The sequence below is a fragment of the Haematobia irritans genome, chromosome 2, assembly GCF_050003625.1.
Source record: "Haematobia irritans isolate KBUSLIRL chromosome 2, ASM5000362v1, whole genome shotgun sequence".
NCBI classification, from domain to species: domain Eukaryota; kingdom Metazoa; phylum Arthropoda; class Insecta; order Diptera; family Muscidae; genus Haematobia; species Haematobia irritans.
The window spans coordinates 9,685,924-9,703,364 of NC_134398.1; the positions used below are offsets into that span (position 1 = coordinate 9,685,924).

A 17,441-nucleotide genomic window follows, 5' to 3' on the forward strand; every position below is an offset into this window, starting at 1 on the left:
CTGTAATGCGCTTTACAGACTATCAGTTATTCCGGACGGAATGTCGGTGTTTGTAAAGAATCTTACAGTGTGTCGGGTCGATACGACTTGTCGGCGATGACTAAAAAATCGGTAAATGTGTTATCGATCCCATAAACATGCAGTAGTATCGATTATGCTTTCGGACTTAACTGATAATGTGCACAATATATGGGATATGCTCGACACGAGCACTGTTGTCCGGAATAACTGCTAGTCTGTAAAGCGCATAAGGTTCTTTACAAACACCAACATTCCGTCCGGAATAACTGATAGTCTGTAAAGCGCATCAGATAAAAGCAGAGAATGAAGCCGCCAAGTCGACGCCGTCAATTAATCAAAAATATTGATTTATATAAAAAAAAATATTAATAATTGTTCAAGTTGTCCAAGTCGCTATAATAGTTTTAAAAAAATTTAGCTCAAAAAATGTAAATGTGATTGTAAGATTGGTTGTACAACTAATCTCATTACCATTCGAATAGCTTCAAAATGATTTTATAATGGATAATTGTCCGCCGCCGAATAAACAGATTTATATTGGCATAGCCGTCAATATGATATTTTATGCGCTTTACAGATTATCAGTTATTCCGGAAGGAATGTCGGTGTTTGTAAAGAATCTTACATTGTGTCGGATCGATACGACTTGTCGGCGATGACTAACTAATCGATAAATGTGTTATCGATCCCATAAACATACAGCAGTATCGATTATGCCTTCGGACTTAACTTATAATGTTCACAATATATGGGATCTGTTCGACACGAGCACTGTCGACGGAATAACTGATAGTTTGTAAAGCGCAGCAGTTGATTGAGGAGTTGAATTTTCTTTTTGAAAGCAACAGTTTTTTTATGAGTGCTTCAAACTGAAAAAATTAAACCTTCCATCAACGCACGGATTAACGCATGATATGTAACTCAACCTTTAGATTTGTAGGCGATAAGTAAAAAATCGATAAATGTGTGCACAAAATTAGATCAGAAAATTTGAAAGAATTGTTATATTTGATTTCATGATTGGCTGTACAACTAATCTCATTGCCATTCGGAAAATGCGCCTTTCAATTTATAAGTTTAAGATTGAGTTACATATCATGCGTTAAGTTCAGTGTGTGATTTTTACATGTAAACGATCCATTACATTTCCGCAAGTTCCGTATTTTGAACCAAAGCAACCCGGCATAGTTTCCGTTGTTATGGAAATTTGAATTTTTTTGTTAGATCAATAAACAAAAAAAGAAAAGACTTGCCGAATCGAAGAGATATTACTTTAAATATAATTTAAAGAAAATTAAAACCTCTAATAAATACTACGCCTACCAATTGAAAAATAAATGGCGACCACGAAAAAATCTTGTACAGAGCCAAAAGAGATTGGCGGTCTTAATCGCATAACGAAAAAACGAATTTTAGAATTATGTAAAAAGGACAAACTTTACCAAACTCCATCACTAAATGATGTTCTTTATTTGCACTATCAGGGTAAGGTTTTTTTTTGTATAGAAATAAAATAACAGATCTTTAATAAAACATTAACCCTTTAAGGATTTCAATGTATCGAGAGTTTAGAGGACTATACCGAATTGAAATGCCTATGGCTTGAATGTAATGCTATATCAGAGATACAGGGATTGGAAAATCAAACTAAACTCAAATGTTTATATCTGCAAAGTAATTTGATAAAGAAAATTGAAAATCTGGGCTTTTGTAAAGAACTGGACACCATAAATTTATCACAAAATCATATTCGAAAAATCGAAAATTTGGGTTGTGATATTTTACCGGTACTGAATACCTTAAATATATCCTCAAATTATATTAAGGACTCAGATGGACTTAAGGAATTGGAAAATTGTACAAATCTTTCGGTTTTGGATTTATCCAATAATCGCATAGATGATATATTGGTGGTTAAGGTAAGTGGTACATACATTGCAAGGATATATTAGAGAAAATTATGGGGAAAGATTCTTTGTAGATCTTTGCAAAAATGCCGGAATTAAAAGTTCTGGTTCTACAGGGGAATCCAGTGGTTTCGAAAATACCTCAATATCGTAAAACTTTGATTTTGGAATGTGTAAGTTATTTCTTTGATATTTTATTTTATTAAAAGTTATCAAAATTTCTTATATTTAACATTTTCTAAAATCTCTTTCTAGAAAAAACTGACATATTTGGATTCAAGACCAGTATTTCCAAAGGATCGAGCTTGTGCCGAGGCATGGTATGTATACTAAAATAGGATGCGTCGATAATGCAGTCTTTGTGCTGTTTACTATCCTTAATGAGCCTTACAGACTATAAGTTATTCTATAGGATATCTTAATGTCTGATCAGCGTTGCCACAATAAATTTTTATTTTGGACCAACTTTTTTTCCAAAATTCGACCAAAATCCGTACCAGCGGACCATTTTTCTAAATTAAATTAATATAATTTAAAAGTTAAAAATTTTCAAAATTTTTTATTTTTTAATTTTTATTTCTATTCAAAATTTTTATTTATACTTATTTCTATAGAAAATTTTGTCAAAACTTTATTTGATAGAAATTTTTATTTTATAGAAAATTTTGACCAAATTTTATTTTTATAGAAAAATTTGTCAAAATTATATTTCTATGGAAGATTGTGTGAAAATTTTATTTCTATGGAAGATTTTGTAAAAATTTTATTTCTATAGAAAATTTTGTGAAAATTTTATTTCTATAGAAAATGTCAAAACTTTATTTCTGTAGAAAATGTTGTCAATGATTTTCTGTAGAAAACTTTGTTAACCTAACTTAACCTTCACGGGGAATATGTAACATGTTTGTCGCAACCATATTATGTTCTCGGAAATTATGTATCTTTCATGGTGGGTTCATTTTTTTTTGGGTTTAGCATTGGCCGGAAGACGACCAACTCCATGTAATTAATTTGCCATTTGTATTTCCTTTTTTCTCTAGGAAACGTGGAGGTTACGAAGAGGAACGCAAGGAAAATGATCGTTGGAATCGCAAAGAACGCCGAAAGATGAGGGATAGTGTGAATGGTATGTATTAATTTTTGACGTCCATTGATAGGTTCATTAATTTCCAATATTTTTCAGCTACTATAAGGATGCGCAATAAATTCCGTAAACCTGAAGATCAACTAACTCTACTTGTGTCCTCAGATTCTGAAGATGAATCAAAGAAAATTAAACGTAGACGTCAACAAGAAGAATTGGATGCTGGAGTTGATATGGAATTGGGAATATGGGAAGAAGTGGCTGGAGATGATAATAAATCAGAAACTACATCATCATCGGATATGAATGTCAGTTCATCGACGTCCGTATTAAGCAGCAGTAGTACCGATTCTACAGCTGAATGTTTTAGTGTGACTTCGAAAACGGATGTGGATCCCCAAGTGAAGAATGAAACAGTGAACAACGTTAGGGATGATAAGGACCCAGAGATTGAAACTATGGCTGAGAGCATTAATATGGGAGATATTTTGAAGTTGGTTAATAATAAAAAAATAGGAAACAATGAAGAATCAGCAAAAGAAGTGTGGAGGGATAAAGAAGAAAATGGAACAAACCCCAAAAGTGTGGTTGCAGAAGGAATAAAGAGAGGAGTCGAACCTATTGAGGGAGATGAAGATAGTGAAGAAATTGAACCAGGAAATCCTGACAATAATGTATCTGATTCACATAAAGACATAGGTCAAGCTATTAGCTCTCTTCCCCAGGATTCTGAAGCTATTAACTCTTTATCACATGATTCTGATCTGATTTCCCCCAGGCGTGTATATTTACAAATTGAAGTCGATAATGGTAATTATGAACCTTTGGAAGTTATGGAAAAGGCCATGGAATCTATAACAAATACCGAAATAGGCGCCAGAGATAGAATTAAGGAGGGTATCACAAGTGAAGGAGTTACAAATGCTTTGGAATACAAAAATGAATATAATTCTGTCAATGATCAGATTGTGAAAGATTTTGAGAACATGTCATCGAACATGGACATTCATTTAAATCAATTACAAAAGGACCAAAATGAAAGAAAGGATGTTATAGAAGCATTATTTACTCAAAGTCAAGAGGAACCTCCTAAGGAGATGAGTACCAGCAGCAGTGATGAAATTGACAATCTTTATGAGGAAGAAAGACGTTTTGAACGTTTGGTAGATCACTGGGATGGCATAACCAAGATGAAAGGGAATAATCCAGTGAAAGAGAGTCAACCAATTAGCGATATCATAAAATCCTCTGAAAAGAAGTTCCATAAGTCTTTAACAGATTCTGTAGAATCATCTGCTGTAAAATCTACCCTTAAATCCTCTCTTATTGATGATGACTTCGTTTACGAACCTTTGGATATAACCTGTTTAACTCGAGCTTCTAACCAGGCTCTTGATTCTTTTGAAAGAGAGACTAATGAGCTTAGAAATATTTTGAATAAACTTGAACAAGAAAATAATGAATTGTATAAAGATTCAAGTAGTGAAAGTCAAATTGAAGTTTCAGTTGAAGATCTTAATGCTAAAGAGTTGCAAAATCTTTTGACAAAGCTTGAGAAGGAAAATATTGAGCTCTATCAAGATATTATAACGAAAAGTAGCAGTGAAATGGAACAATCCGAATTGTCAAACATTCAAAAGCTCAAACAATATTTGATGAAACTTGAAAATGAAAATAATGATCTCTTAAAGGAGCTTCTTGATAAATATAAGAAAGATGAAAATTTCTCTGATATCAAAAGAGTTAAGAAAGATATGGATTTCCCAAAGCAAAGAGAAATAGACCCTAGAATGGGTCTGGGTGGTGATAATTCAAGGGAGATTAATTCTCTTAATAAATGTGCTGATCAAGAGAGAAAAAAGCATGCTACCAATGAGAATGATATAACAGAGAACCATGGAGTTTTAGAGATTATTGAAGGAAAAGAGAATATATTGCATACAATGGAAAGTAATAGTGGTGATAACTCAAGGGAGCTTAATCCTCCTTATAAATGTGCAGATAAAGAGAGAGAAAATGAGAATGATATAACAGACAACCATGGAGTTTTAGAGAGTATTGAAGGAAAAGAGAATATATTGCATACAATGGAAAGTAACGGTGATGATAACTCAAGGGAGCCTAATTCTCTTTATAAATGTGCAGATAAAAAGAGTGCAAATCTTGTAACAAATGAAAATGATATAACAGAGAAACCTGGAATTTTAGAGAGAATTAAAGGAAAAGAGAATATATTGCATGCAATGGAAACTATTAACAAAAATCCAAAAGAGAGTAATAGCGAAAGAAAAGAGCCATCAATTGGAGCCAATGAAAAAGAATATTTTGGAGAACATGCAGTATCTCACCAAAATTCAACAAAGCAATGTAATATTGAAGAAATATGTGCGGAAACTGTGGAAGATATTATAGAAACCTTGCCATTAAAATCCTCATTGAATGTTTCCTTGCCCATAGAATCCGATAATGATGACATAGATTCTCCAGATTTAAACAAGGACACAAATAACATACAAATGCCTTTGGCTGGAACAATACGTGGCGTTATTGAGTCCTTAACAGATATTTTCAAGAAACCAATTCAGCAAACTACCAAAAGAACTCCTAAGATTTGCATTACGCAAGAGGAAAAGTCTTCATGTTTAAAAAATTTGCTACAGCACCGTGATCTCGACAATTTCAATAAGGATACACATGAAAGCTTAGATAATCTCCTGGCGGAATATAAAGCTGAGGAAAGCAAAGATTTAAGAGATTTGGTGGATCGTGTATATGCCCAAAAGGATCTTTATGATGATAATATAGAATTTATAGAAGGTAAACTAATGGTTGTCGATAAGAGCACAGGTTTGGTCAAGAGAGAATTATCCACCCAAACTTATGATAGTGATAGGGATTATGAGACAGCTGAATCGGCAGATGAGGGAGCCTGTTGCAGTAAACCAAGAAAGGTTAAAAGAAGGACTCCTCAAAATATTCCAGATTTACACAAAATTCCCAATGAGTGCGAAAGTGATAATGACGATGAGTTTTATTCATTGGAGCCTCAGCCAAAGCCAAATCTCTATGAAAATATTGATAAACAATTTATTGATCATTTATCCATGGAACATTTGAATGATAGCCTGGATTTAGATTCTCTTCACCAAAGAGAACAACAAAATCTTCCCAAAGACGAAAATGGTTTATTAAAATCCATGTTAGAAATATCTGACTTGCCTGAGAAAAAGAGAGACCATATTGAAAATCATCTTCCCATAGAAGAAGAGAGGCTTTTGAAGAAAATGATTGAGAAAACCAAAGGCAAAGAGAGAATCAAATCTGAGGCAGAGAAATCTCTAGCTCTCAACAATCAAACTAAGGAGAAATCATTTAATAACTCATTTTATTGGTCCCAAAAGCCCAAAGAAGCTATCACAATTTATGAATATAAAACTGCTAGCAAAATGAAAACGGCGTCAATCCAGGACGGTGATGGGGACTTTGGGTCTTATAAGTTCATTCATAATGATTTAAAAGGAGAGCGTGGAATCTCTGAGCAAACTATTGATATGAAGGATATGGAAGAGAATTTCAATAACATTGTAGCAAAGAATTTAGATTCCGGAATTGTTGCATCTATATCTCGGTTGAATTCTTCAGAAAGATTGAGTGATGAAGGAAGTATAAAGAAGGAGGTTAGTGTAGAAACTCCAGGAGAGCCCATTCTGCAATTGGAACACGAAAATGACGAAAAAACTGCTCTTGATGATCGTCAAGAGTTGCCACATGATTTAAAAAATAATGACCAATCTGAGGAATTGCATAAAAGTTTAGATGAAATAAATGAATTGAATCTTGAAAACATGGATATGCTATCAAAAGAAAAAAATTCTGAAGATTTATATAAAAATGTTGTTGATGAAATTCCAGGAGATTTATGTAAAGATTATTGCGAAAATAATAAAATTAATAATAATGAAACCACAGAGAGTGACATTGTATCCAAAAACAAAGATTATTCAGATTCTCAAAATAGCAAAACGAAAATTGTCAATAATTCCCAGAATTTATTGGAAAATCCCAAAGAACTATATGCCACTAATAAAAGCCCAGATAATATTTCCAATGATTCAGATTCTCAAAATAGCAAAACAAAAATTGTCAATAATTCCCAGAATTTATTGGAAAATCCCAAAGTACTATATGCCACTAATAAAAGCCCAAATAATATTTCCAATGATTCCAATGAAAAACAGGATTTTGTAGAAGAAAAACTGTTTGTTCCAATCGTAACCAAAAACGAAGATTTTTCAGATTCTCAAAATAGCAAAACAAAAATTGTCAATAATTCCCAGAATTTATTTGAGAATCCCAAAGAACTGTATGTGACTAATGAAAGTCCAGATAATATTTCCAATAACTCCAATGAAAAACAGGATTTTGTAGAACAAAAACTCTTTGTTCCAATCGATGAGATAAAAAATATACAAGAATTTTGCACACAATATGGTACGAATATTGATGATAATTTATTGGAAAATCCCAAAGAACTATATGTCACAAATAAAAACTTAGATATTTCCAAGGAGTCCAATTCTTCTTGTAATGAAAAACAAGATTTTGTAGAACAAAAACTCTTTGTTCCATTAAATGAGACAAGAAATTGTCAGGAATATTGCACACAATATGGTAAAATATCAATTACGGGGAATATTGATCAGGGACATGGATATGCTAATACTTACGAATTGGAAGAAAAGCAAATGAAAATTCAAAATAAGGAAATAGAAGGAAAACGCTTCAATTTAAAGGAAGATATTAAAGAAATCTCTCAAATCCCAAATTGTTCTATGGATAATCTCCCAAAATCACCTATAATAACTGAAAAATCCCAGGATATGAACTCAATAATCACCACACAAATTCCCCAAACAGATAATGATAATCAAAATACCACCGAAATATCCAATTTCAATGAAAACATGGTTTCCCAGAATATATTGGAAAATCCCATAAAATTTCCTTGCTCAATAAAACCTGCAAGTGAATTGAAATTTCCACATGAAAATTTCCCACATCATCTAATAACCATAAAATCAAGTAATTCTAACGATAATATTGAAGGGAAACTTAATACAAATTCATTCGAGAACTCTCCATTAAATACTACTTCCATGGCCAATGAAACTACTTATTCAACATTTTTGGATAATTCTAATAATATATTAACAGATTCCTTAACATCTACGAAATTAAAAACAACACACCGAAACAACAGTACACCGAAATCTAATAGCGGCAACCCTAAGCCAATTTTAGACAAGAGCTCTCAAGAATTTCATGAAATACCCATTGTTCATACGGAAGAAGAAATATCCCAGAAATTTAAGGAAAATCTTAAAGGAATATCACAAATTCAAGCTCTATTTAATTCCCAGCAAAATGTATCGAATTCCCCTTTAAATTTAGAATCATTCGAAATATCTACAAATGAAATCCCTAATCCCCTTATGGAAGAGAGTAATATTTTAGAATGTAATCTAGAAATATTGGATTGTAATGATGATGTAATCGATACCATTACCGTTAATGCCGAAGTCCATTATGAATTTTGAATATATACATATGTAGAATTTCAATTAATTTATAATTTTGTTTAAATATGGATTATTCAATGGATTATGGATTATTTTGCCTGTGCACCTAATGGGTTAATTACAATTTGGGGTGATAAAATATTTAATAAAATTCAGCACTTTCCAATATATTTGCGGACATTTCTAACTCAAGATATAATTTGTTTAGCGAAAAACTATAAATACCCAGCAAAAAATTTTGGAAGTTATTCCAAAGGCACAACTTTAAAAGCACTTCCAGAAGAGGCAATCCCAATGATGTTCTTTATTTTAACTACCCAAGAAGTTCTTTTAATTCTATTTTTATAATTTGTTTTTTTTTTTTACTTTTAATGGGTAATTTTAACTTTTTTTGTTTCAAATAGGTTAAAAACAGAGTAAGAATTCATAAAATGGTACAAATCATTTAAATTTTGTCGAAAAAAGTGCTAAATCCAATCTGAAAAAATTGTGCATTTTTGAAAATATTTGAGGTCAAACGTTTCCGACAAGCGTTAGAATCCATTAAAAATTATAAAAATTATTTTTTTGACAAAATATTACAGAATTTTTTAATTTACATCCAAAACATTGAATTCGGATCACACCTAAAGAAGTGATGCAAATTCAGTGCAACGGCTGCTGAAATGGAGGACTTCCGTCCTATGACAAGCCCATGATATATTTATCGCTTCTGCGTCAATTTTTCCGGATCCAAAAAGAACATCTTCATTACTTTTTTTGCGACGTTTTTTTTCTGAGTAACGGGATATCTCAAAAACTTTTCCATAATTTTTTTTTTAATTTTTTTTTTTGGAATTCAGCAGATCAAAATACATAAGAAAAGTTGCCTCTCATCAAGTGTACATGAACAAACTTTTTTTGTAAACTAGTGTTATTGTCAAGAGATTCCTAAGGTTGAATTTTAAATAATATAAAATTTTGTTTGTCGACTCCTCAATTATATATATATTTTTTATACCCTGCGCCACACTGTGGAACAGGGTATTATAAGTTAGTGCATATGTTTGCAACACCCAGAAGGAGACGAGATAGACACATTGTGTCTTTGGCAAAAATGTTCAGGGTGGGCTCCTGAGTCGATATAGCCATGTCCGTCTGTCCGTGAACACATTTTGTAATTAAAGTCTAGGTCGCAGTTTTAGTCCAATCGACTTAGAAAATTTTCTATCAAAATTTTCTATAGAAATACAATTTTGATAAAATTGTCCAAAAGAAAAAAATGTTGACAAAAGTTTAGAAATATTTTGATAAAATGTTGACAAACTTTTCTATAGAAATAAAATTTTGACAAACTTTTCTATAGATATAAAATTTTAACAAAATTTTCTATGGAAATAAAATTTTGACAAACTTTTCTAAAATTTTCTATAGAAATAAAATGTCTACACAAAAGGTACCAAATCAATCGCGGAGGTACTACGGTACTGATCGAGAACTGAAAAAAGTACTATAGTGCTGCATTTTCCATTCCTGGTTTCGTTTGCTTTCTTAGATATATCCTTATTTTAAAGAACTTGCATCTTTGGATCTGGCATGTTTTGCGTCCATTACCCTTTCGAGCGATACATATAGAAAGTAGTAATAGTATTTTATTGAGATACCCTATCAGTCTACAAAGTAGTAATTTAAAATTGCATCTGCTTTGATTCGCAATGAACTGAAAACGACACATAAATCATGCTTATCTATCATGTGCAAATGCATGTACATGATTTTCACCCCTTTCCAATCGAACATCAATAACCGCTTAAGACCAGTTAGAGGGATTTTATTTAAAAAACGCAACTGTCTTGTATTATTAAAACAGCATGATCATCATCACATCACTAGCCGTAATAGAGTGATGAGTTGCACTTAAATAACAATAGAAAAGAATATAAAAATAATAATCACATCATAATGAAATAAGAGGTCCATAGGGTCTTATCAATATATGGAACATCAATAAACTGCCTAAATCTGGTTTTAAATAAAAATCGTTAGTTTGTCATATATTAAAAAAAAAACATTGTCACTTAGTTTAGTTCATATTCTATCCAAGATTAAATAATTGTATATGTCATAATTATTGGGTATACTTGCAATAATATTTTCTTTTGCGAAATTTTAGACAGACAAATTGACGAATTTTTTATTAAGAGCATATAGACAATCACAGATTGGGCTAGGTTAGTTTAGGTATAGCAGCAACCCGTTTAACGCTCACTTAGACTATTCAGTCCATTGTAATACATCACACAAAAATATTTATACCCTCCACCATATGATGGGGGTATATTAACTTTGTCATTCCGTTTGTAACACATCGAAATATTGATCTAAGACCCCATAAAGTATATATATTCTGGGTCGTGGTGAAATTCTGAGTCGATCTGGGCATATCAGTCCGTCCGTCCCTCTGTTGAAATCACGCTAACTTCCGAACGAAATATGCTATTGACTTGAAACTTGGCACAAGTAGTTGTTATTGATGTAGATCGGATGGTATTGCAAATGGGCCATATCGGTCCACTTTTACGTATAGCCCCCATATAAACGGACCCCCAAATTTGGCTGGCGGGGACTCTAAGAGAATCAAAATTCATTCGATCCAGCTGAAATTTGGTACATGTTGTTAATATATGGTATCTAACAACCATGCAAAAATTGGTCCACATCGGTCCATAATTATATATAGCCCCCATATAAACCGATCCCCCGATTTGGCTTGCGGAGAAGAAACAAATTTCATCCGATCCGGTTGAAATTTGGTACATGGTGTTAATATATGACCTCAAATACCCATGCAAAAATTGGTCGAAATCGGTCCATAATTATATATAGCCCCCATATAAACCGATCACCAGATTTGACCTCCGAAGCCTCTTGGAAGACCAAAATTCATCTGATTCAGTTGAAATTTGGTACGTGGTGTTAATATATGGCCTCAAACATCCATGCAAAATTTGGTCGAAATCGGTCCATAATTATATATAGCCCCCATATAAACCGATCCCCAGATTTGACCTCCGGAGCCCCTTGGAAGACAAAATTCATCCGATTCGGATGAAATTTGGTACGTGATGTTAGTATATGGTATCCAACAACCATGCAAAAATTGGTTCATATCAGTCCATAATTATATATAGCCCCCATATAAACCGATCCCCAGAATTGACCTCGGGTACCTTCTGGAGAACCAAAATTCATCCGATCTGGTTGAAATTTGGTACGTGGTGGTATTATATGATATTTAACAGCCATGCCAAAAGTGGTCCATATCAGTCCATAATCATATATAGCCCCATATAAATCGATCCCGAGATTTGGTTTTGGAGCCTCTTGGAAGAGCAAATTTCATCCGAGTCAGTTGAAATTTGGTACATTGTGGTAGTATATGGCCGTTAACAACCATGCCTAACTAGGTCCATATCGGTCTATAGTTATATATAGCCCTCAGATAAATCGATCCCCAAAAATTGGTCCGTATCAAGTTCATAATTGTATATAGCGCCCATATAAGCGACCACCATAATTCAATTCTGGCTCTCTACCACGTATGGACTAACTCACAATTTAGAAAACGATGTTAAGAAGTTTTAATATACCACAACCAAAGTAATTGGATTGTGGATGACAGTCTTTCGTAGAAGTTTCTACGCAATCCATGGTGGAGGGTACATAAGATTCGGCCTGGCCGAACTTACGGCCGTTTATACTTGTTTTTTTCTGATACAATCACGAAATTAATTGAACCAATTATTTTTTGAATTGAAATGTCTTCAATCACGAAAATGATAGAATCAATCACAGTTTAAATTACGCATAAAAAATATTTGATAAAAAATTAATTGATTTAATATGAAAATTTCAAGTAATTTTCAAGTGATGGCAAAACTCAATTATTTTTTTTTGAATTAAAAACGTTACAATTTTCTATTACATTCTTATCTGACTTTGCGTTTTTAGTTTGATTAAAAAATTGTTTGTTTGAAATAAAATTTTATTTAAAAATTAAAATAAAAAATCCATGACTTTTCTTTAACTGTCTTAGTCTTCCGAGTTTGATTAAAAAGTTAATTGTATCAATTAATTTACTAATTGAAAAAAATTACAACGTCAATCAACTTTTTAATTGGAAATATTTTGGTTATTTTTTTTTTTTTCTGTGCACAAGTGGGGAACATCTCGCTTATCAATGAGTGCTACCGGATTCTAGGTGTAGTACAATGACAAGGTACCGATTCCGAACGGCGTTCCGACCCTTTGAATGCAAGCGGGCATGCTAACCATTACACCACGGTGGCTCTGATCACAAATACATATGCTTCAAATGATTACGAATTTGTTTGATTTTTTGTTTATTTTCAAAGATTTGTAGATTTTCCATACACAACAGTTCGAATTAAAAAGTAAACTTCTATAAATTAATTCATGGAATGGAACCACGGTTGCCACTCGAGTCAAAAATAATCTACCAAAATTGGGGGAAAATTTTATCGCAAAAATCTTATTTTGACAAAATTTTATTTCTATATAAAATTTTGACAAAATTTTATTTCTATATAAAATTTTGTCAATATTTTATTTCCATAGAAAATTTTGTCAAAATTTTATTTCTATAGAACATTTTGTCAAAATTTTATTTCTATAGAAAATTTTGTCAAATTTTTATTTCTATATAAAATTTTGTCAATATTTTATTTCTATAGCAAATTTTGTCAAAATTTTATTTCTATAGAAAATTTTGTCAAAATTTTTTTTCTATAGAAAATTCGAAAATTTTGTCAAATTTTATTTCTATAGAAAATTTTGTCAATATTTTATTTCTATAGAAAATTTTTTCAAATTTTATTTCTAAAGAAAATTTGTCTAATTTTAATTCTATAGAAAATTTTGTCAAAATTTTATTTCTATAGAAAATTTAGTCAAAATTTTATATTTTTTTGTGGATGGGGAGATGAAAATCGCAAAGCTTTTCATACATATATTTTTTTTAGTGTAGCTTAATTCTATTTTCAAATATTTAGTCTTTCTCTTGGTAGTATCCAAGAGAAAAGAAAAATGTTTTTGTTTTTTTATTTTTATTTTTATAATTGTTTAAATCATTGTTATCAGCATTATGTAGTTTTTATGTAGCGATGACCCCTTATGTCACATCATCAGAACATGCGATTTTTGGCACAATAATTTCGATAACAAATTTTTAAATTTTAAATAAACAAACCCAGCAAAGTTGCATTGTTGTCATAGTAATATGTCCATTATATTTACACTATTGTTAAATTTATACAACTGTATAGCTGATGGCCTTAGCAGCCAATGCTACTTTTCCCTTTTCTTTTTTATCATACATTTACTGTATGATTAAAATAAACAATAAATTAATAAATAAATAATGTCCATTATAATACGAGTAATAATACAAATTTCTTAAATTTTATACAAAATACATTTCACTTTATTTCAGTCTTTCTCACATTAGTTTTTGTGGTTCCTGCCTCATTTAATTATCGTTATCTTGTAAATTTGTTGCCAACATATAAATTAACTTTGCCTTTTTTAGATGATTGTTAAGATCTGTAGTGAAGGTGGTGCCATCAAATTTACTTTTGTTCTCATTTTTTAATATGGCACTTTGCCCTGTGGTTGCATATTCAAATGTAATTAGCGAAAAATAGAGTATATAAAAATTAGCACAGTTATTATGGGGCTAGACTTATTTTTGTATTACTATAAGCGCTCGTATATAATTGCAACACTGGCAAAGTCATCTCCTTGGAGTTTCTTAAGGACATATTGGAGGATATCTTTGAAAAAATCCCTCTAAACTCATAGATTTTATATCACACTGATGGATATTTTTTTAGGGTTAAAAAAATTGATTTTGATTTCTCATCACGCTTCAGCATGTAAATCATGTAAATGCATGTCAATAAGAAGTTATAAATATAAGACCCAAAATAAATCATCTCCCAAACAAACTTATTTGCTAATAGTCTCTTACAAATTTGGCAAAACAGACAAGTTCATGCGGAAAGAAAATCTCAATTTTGTAAGGCCATAGTAAAAACCACGATTTTCTTGAATTTAATGTTTTAGTCTAAAAAAACAAAAAACATGTGCTTCTATATTACGCTTACACACGAACACTTTCTTGATAAGAAGTTATCGATCGTGTACTAAAATAATAACGAACATTTTGCGAAAATTTTGCAAAAGTTTTATTTCGGTAGAAAATTTTTTCAAAATTTTATTCCTGGTGAATAAGTTGTTAAAATTTTGTTTCTGTTAAAATTTTTAGTCAAAATACCATTTCTATAGAAAATTTTGTCAAAATTTTTTCCATAGAATATTTTGTCAAAATTACATTTCTGTTAATAATTTTGTCAACATTTTAGTTCTGATGAAAATGTTGTCAAAATTTTATTTCGTTAGAAAATTTTGTCACCATTTTATTTCTATAGAAAATTTTGTCAAAAGTTTATTTCTATAGAAAATTTTGTCAAAAATTTATTTCGGTAGAAAATGTTGTCAACATTTTATTTCACAGAAAAAAATTTCACGAAAATTTTTCCAATTAAAATTTTAATTGAGTTTTAAAAAATATTGAATTAAGAATTTAATTGATTCAACAAATTTTTTAATTGAAACAAAAATCAATCACAAAAATTAATAGTATCAATTAATTTTTTAATTGGATCAATTAATTTTTTAATTGACCTTCAATTAATTTTTTTAATTGATACTATCATTTCTGTGATTCAAGATATTTCAATTAAAAAATTAATTGGATCAATTAATTTCGTGATTGAACCAGAAAAAATTTTTTGGTTCAAAAAATTTTTTCTGGTTCAATCACGTTCTCAAAATGAAAATTTCGTAAACATTTCATTTTGAGAACATTTTCTCAAAATTTTATTTTTATAGAAAATTTGTCAAAATTTTATTTCTAAAGAAAATTTTGTCAAAATATCATTTCTATAGAAAATTCTCTCAAAATTTTATTTCTATAAAAAATTTTGTCAAAATGTTATTTCTATTTAAAATTTTCTTTGTAAAAATTTTATTTCGGTAGAAAATTTTGTCAACATTTTATTTCTATAAAAAATTTTGTCAAAAGCTTATTTCGGTAGAAAATTTTGTCAAAATTGTATTTCGATAGAAAATTTTGTAAACATTTTATTTTGAGAACATTTTCTCAAATTTTATTTTTATAGAAAATTTTGTCAAAATTTGATTTCTATAGAAAATTTTCTCACAATTTTATTTCTATAGAAAATTTTCTCAAAATTTTATTTCTATAAAAATTTTTGTCAAAATTTTATTTCTATAAAAAAATTTTGTCAAAATTTTATTTCTGTAGAAAATTTTGTCAACATTTTATTTTGAGAACATTTTCTAAAAATTTTATTTTTATAGAAAATTTTGTCAAAATTTTATTTCTATAGAAAATTTTCTCACAATTTAATTTTTATAGAAAATTTCGTCAAAATTTTATTTCTATAGAAAATTTTCACAAAATTTTATTTTTATAGAAAATTTTGTCAAAATATCATTTCTATAGAAAATGTTCTAAAAATTTTATTTCTATAAAAAAAATTGTCAAAATGTTATTTCCATTCGTTTTGTTTTGTTCTTTAAGCATTGTTGTTGTTTTTTACTGCAGCTTAAAACCATACATTGCCTAAACTGCAAGTGTAGCTTAACCAACAGAGGAAAAGAATGTTTGTCAAATTTATTTGGGCAAAGCCCTATAGACTGCAAGATGGTTGGATGGACGCACGTTTCGGAATTACCACATTCCTCATGAGCATCCTCTACTTGCAGCAAAACTATCAACCAATTATCAGAATAAATTCAGGCAGTTCATTAAACCCAACAATGAACCACACTTGAACCTTCCGAATGTTATTTCTATAAAGAATTTTGTCAAAATTTTATTTCTATAAAAAATTTTCTCAAAACTTTATTTCTATAAAAAATTCTGTCAAAATGTTATTTCTATAAAATTTTTTTTTCAAAATATTTTTCTATAGAAATTTTTGTGAAATATTATTTCTATAGAAATTTTTGTGAAATATTATTTCTATGGAAAGTTTATTGCTATAGAAATTCTTCTAAAAATTTTATTTCTATAGAAAATTTTGTCAAAATTTTATTTCTATAGAAAATTTTGTCAAAATTTTATTTCTATAGAAAATTTTGTCAAAATTTTATTTCTATAGAAAATTTTGTCAAAATTTTAATTTTATAGAAAATTTTGTAAAAATTTAATTTCTATAAAAAATTTTGTCAACATTTTATTTCTATAACAAATTTTGTCAAAATTTTATTTCTATATAAAATCTTTTCAAAAGTTTATTTCTATACAAAATTTTGCCAAAATGTTATTTCTATAAAAAATTTTTGTCAAAATATTTTTTTTTATAGAAAATGTTGTGAAAATATTTTTATAGAAAATTTTATTGCTATAGAAAATTTTCTCAAAATTTTATTTCTATAGAAAATTTTTGTCAAAATATTTTTTTCTATAGAAAATTTTGTGAAAATATTTTTATAGAACATTTTATTGCTATAGAAAATTTTCTCAAAGTTTTATTTCTATAGAAAATTTTGTCAAAATTTTATGTCTATATAAAATTTTTTCAAAATTTTATTTCTATAGAAAAGTTTGTCAATTTTTTTTTTTCGGTGGAAAATTTTGTAAAATTTTTTTTATTTTGGCAAACAATTTTTTTAAATTTTGTGAAAATTTTTTTCCATAGAAAATTTTTTCAAAAGTTTATTTCTATAGAAAAATTTGTCAATTTTGTCAAAATTTTATTT

At 29.6% G+C, this 17,441-nt stretch overlaps 1 protein-coding gene across 1 annotated transcript; it reads left to right on the forward strand.

Moving 5' to 3' along the window:
• The first annotated feature begins 1,231 nt into the window (after window positions 1–1,231).
• dtr (defective transmitter release) lies at window positions 1,232–8,670 on the forward strand. Its single transcript, XM_075293286.1, has 6 exons — window positions 1,232–1,506; window positions 1,570–1,940; window positions 2,003–2,101; window positions 2,184–2,248; window positions 2,969–3,054; window positions 3,112–8,670. The coding sequence occupies exons 1-6, from the start codon at window positions 1,359–1,361 to the stop codon at window positions 8,607–8,609; spliced, it is 6,267 nt and encodes a 2,088-aa protein (XP_075149401.1). The 5' UTR covers window positions 1,232–1,358; the 3' UTR covers window positions 8,610–8,670.
• The last annotated feature ends 8,771 nt before the right edge of the window (window positions 8,671–17,441 follow it).

Excerpts from the sequence above, each read along its gene's own strand:
- dtr (XM_075293286.1), top strand. The coding sequence starts at position 1,359 with ATGGCGACCACGAAAAAATCTTGTACAGAGCCAAAAGAGATTGGCGGT. Across the intron at positions 1,507-1,569 it reads TCTTTATTTGCACTATCAGG|GATTTCAATGTATCGAGAGT; the intron begins GTAAGGTTTTTT and ends TAACCCTTTAAG. Across the intron at positions 1,941-2,002 it reads ATGATATATTGGTGGTTAAG|ATCTTTGCAAAAATGCCGGA; the intron begins GTAAGTGGTACA and ends GATTCTTTGTAG.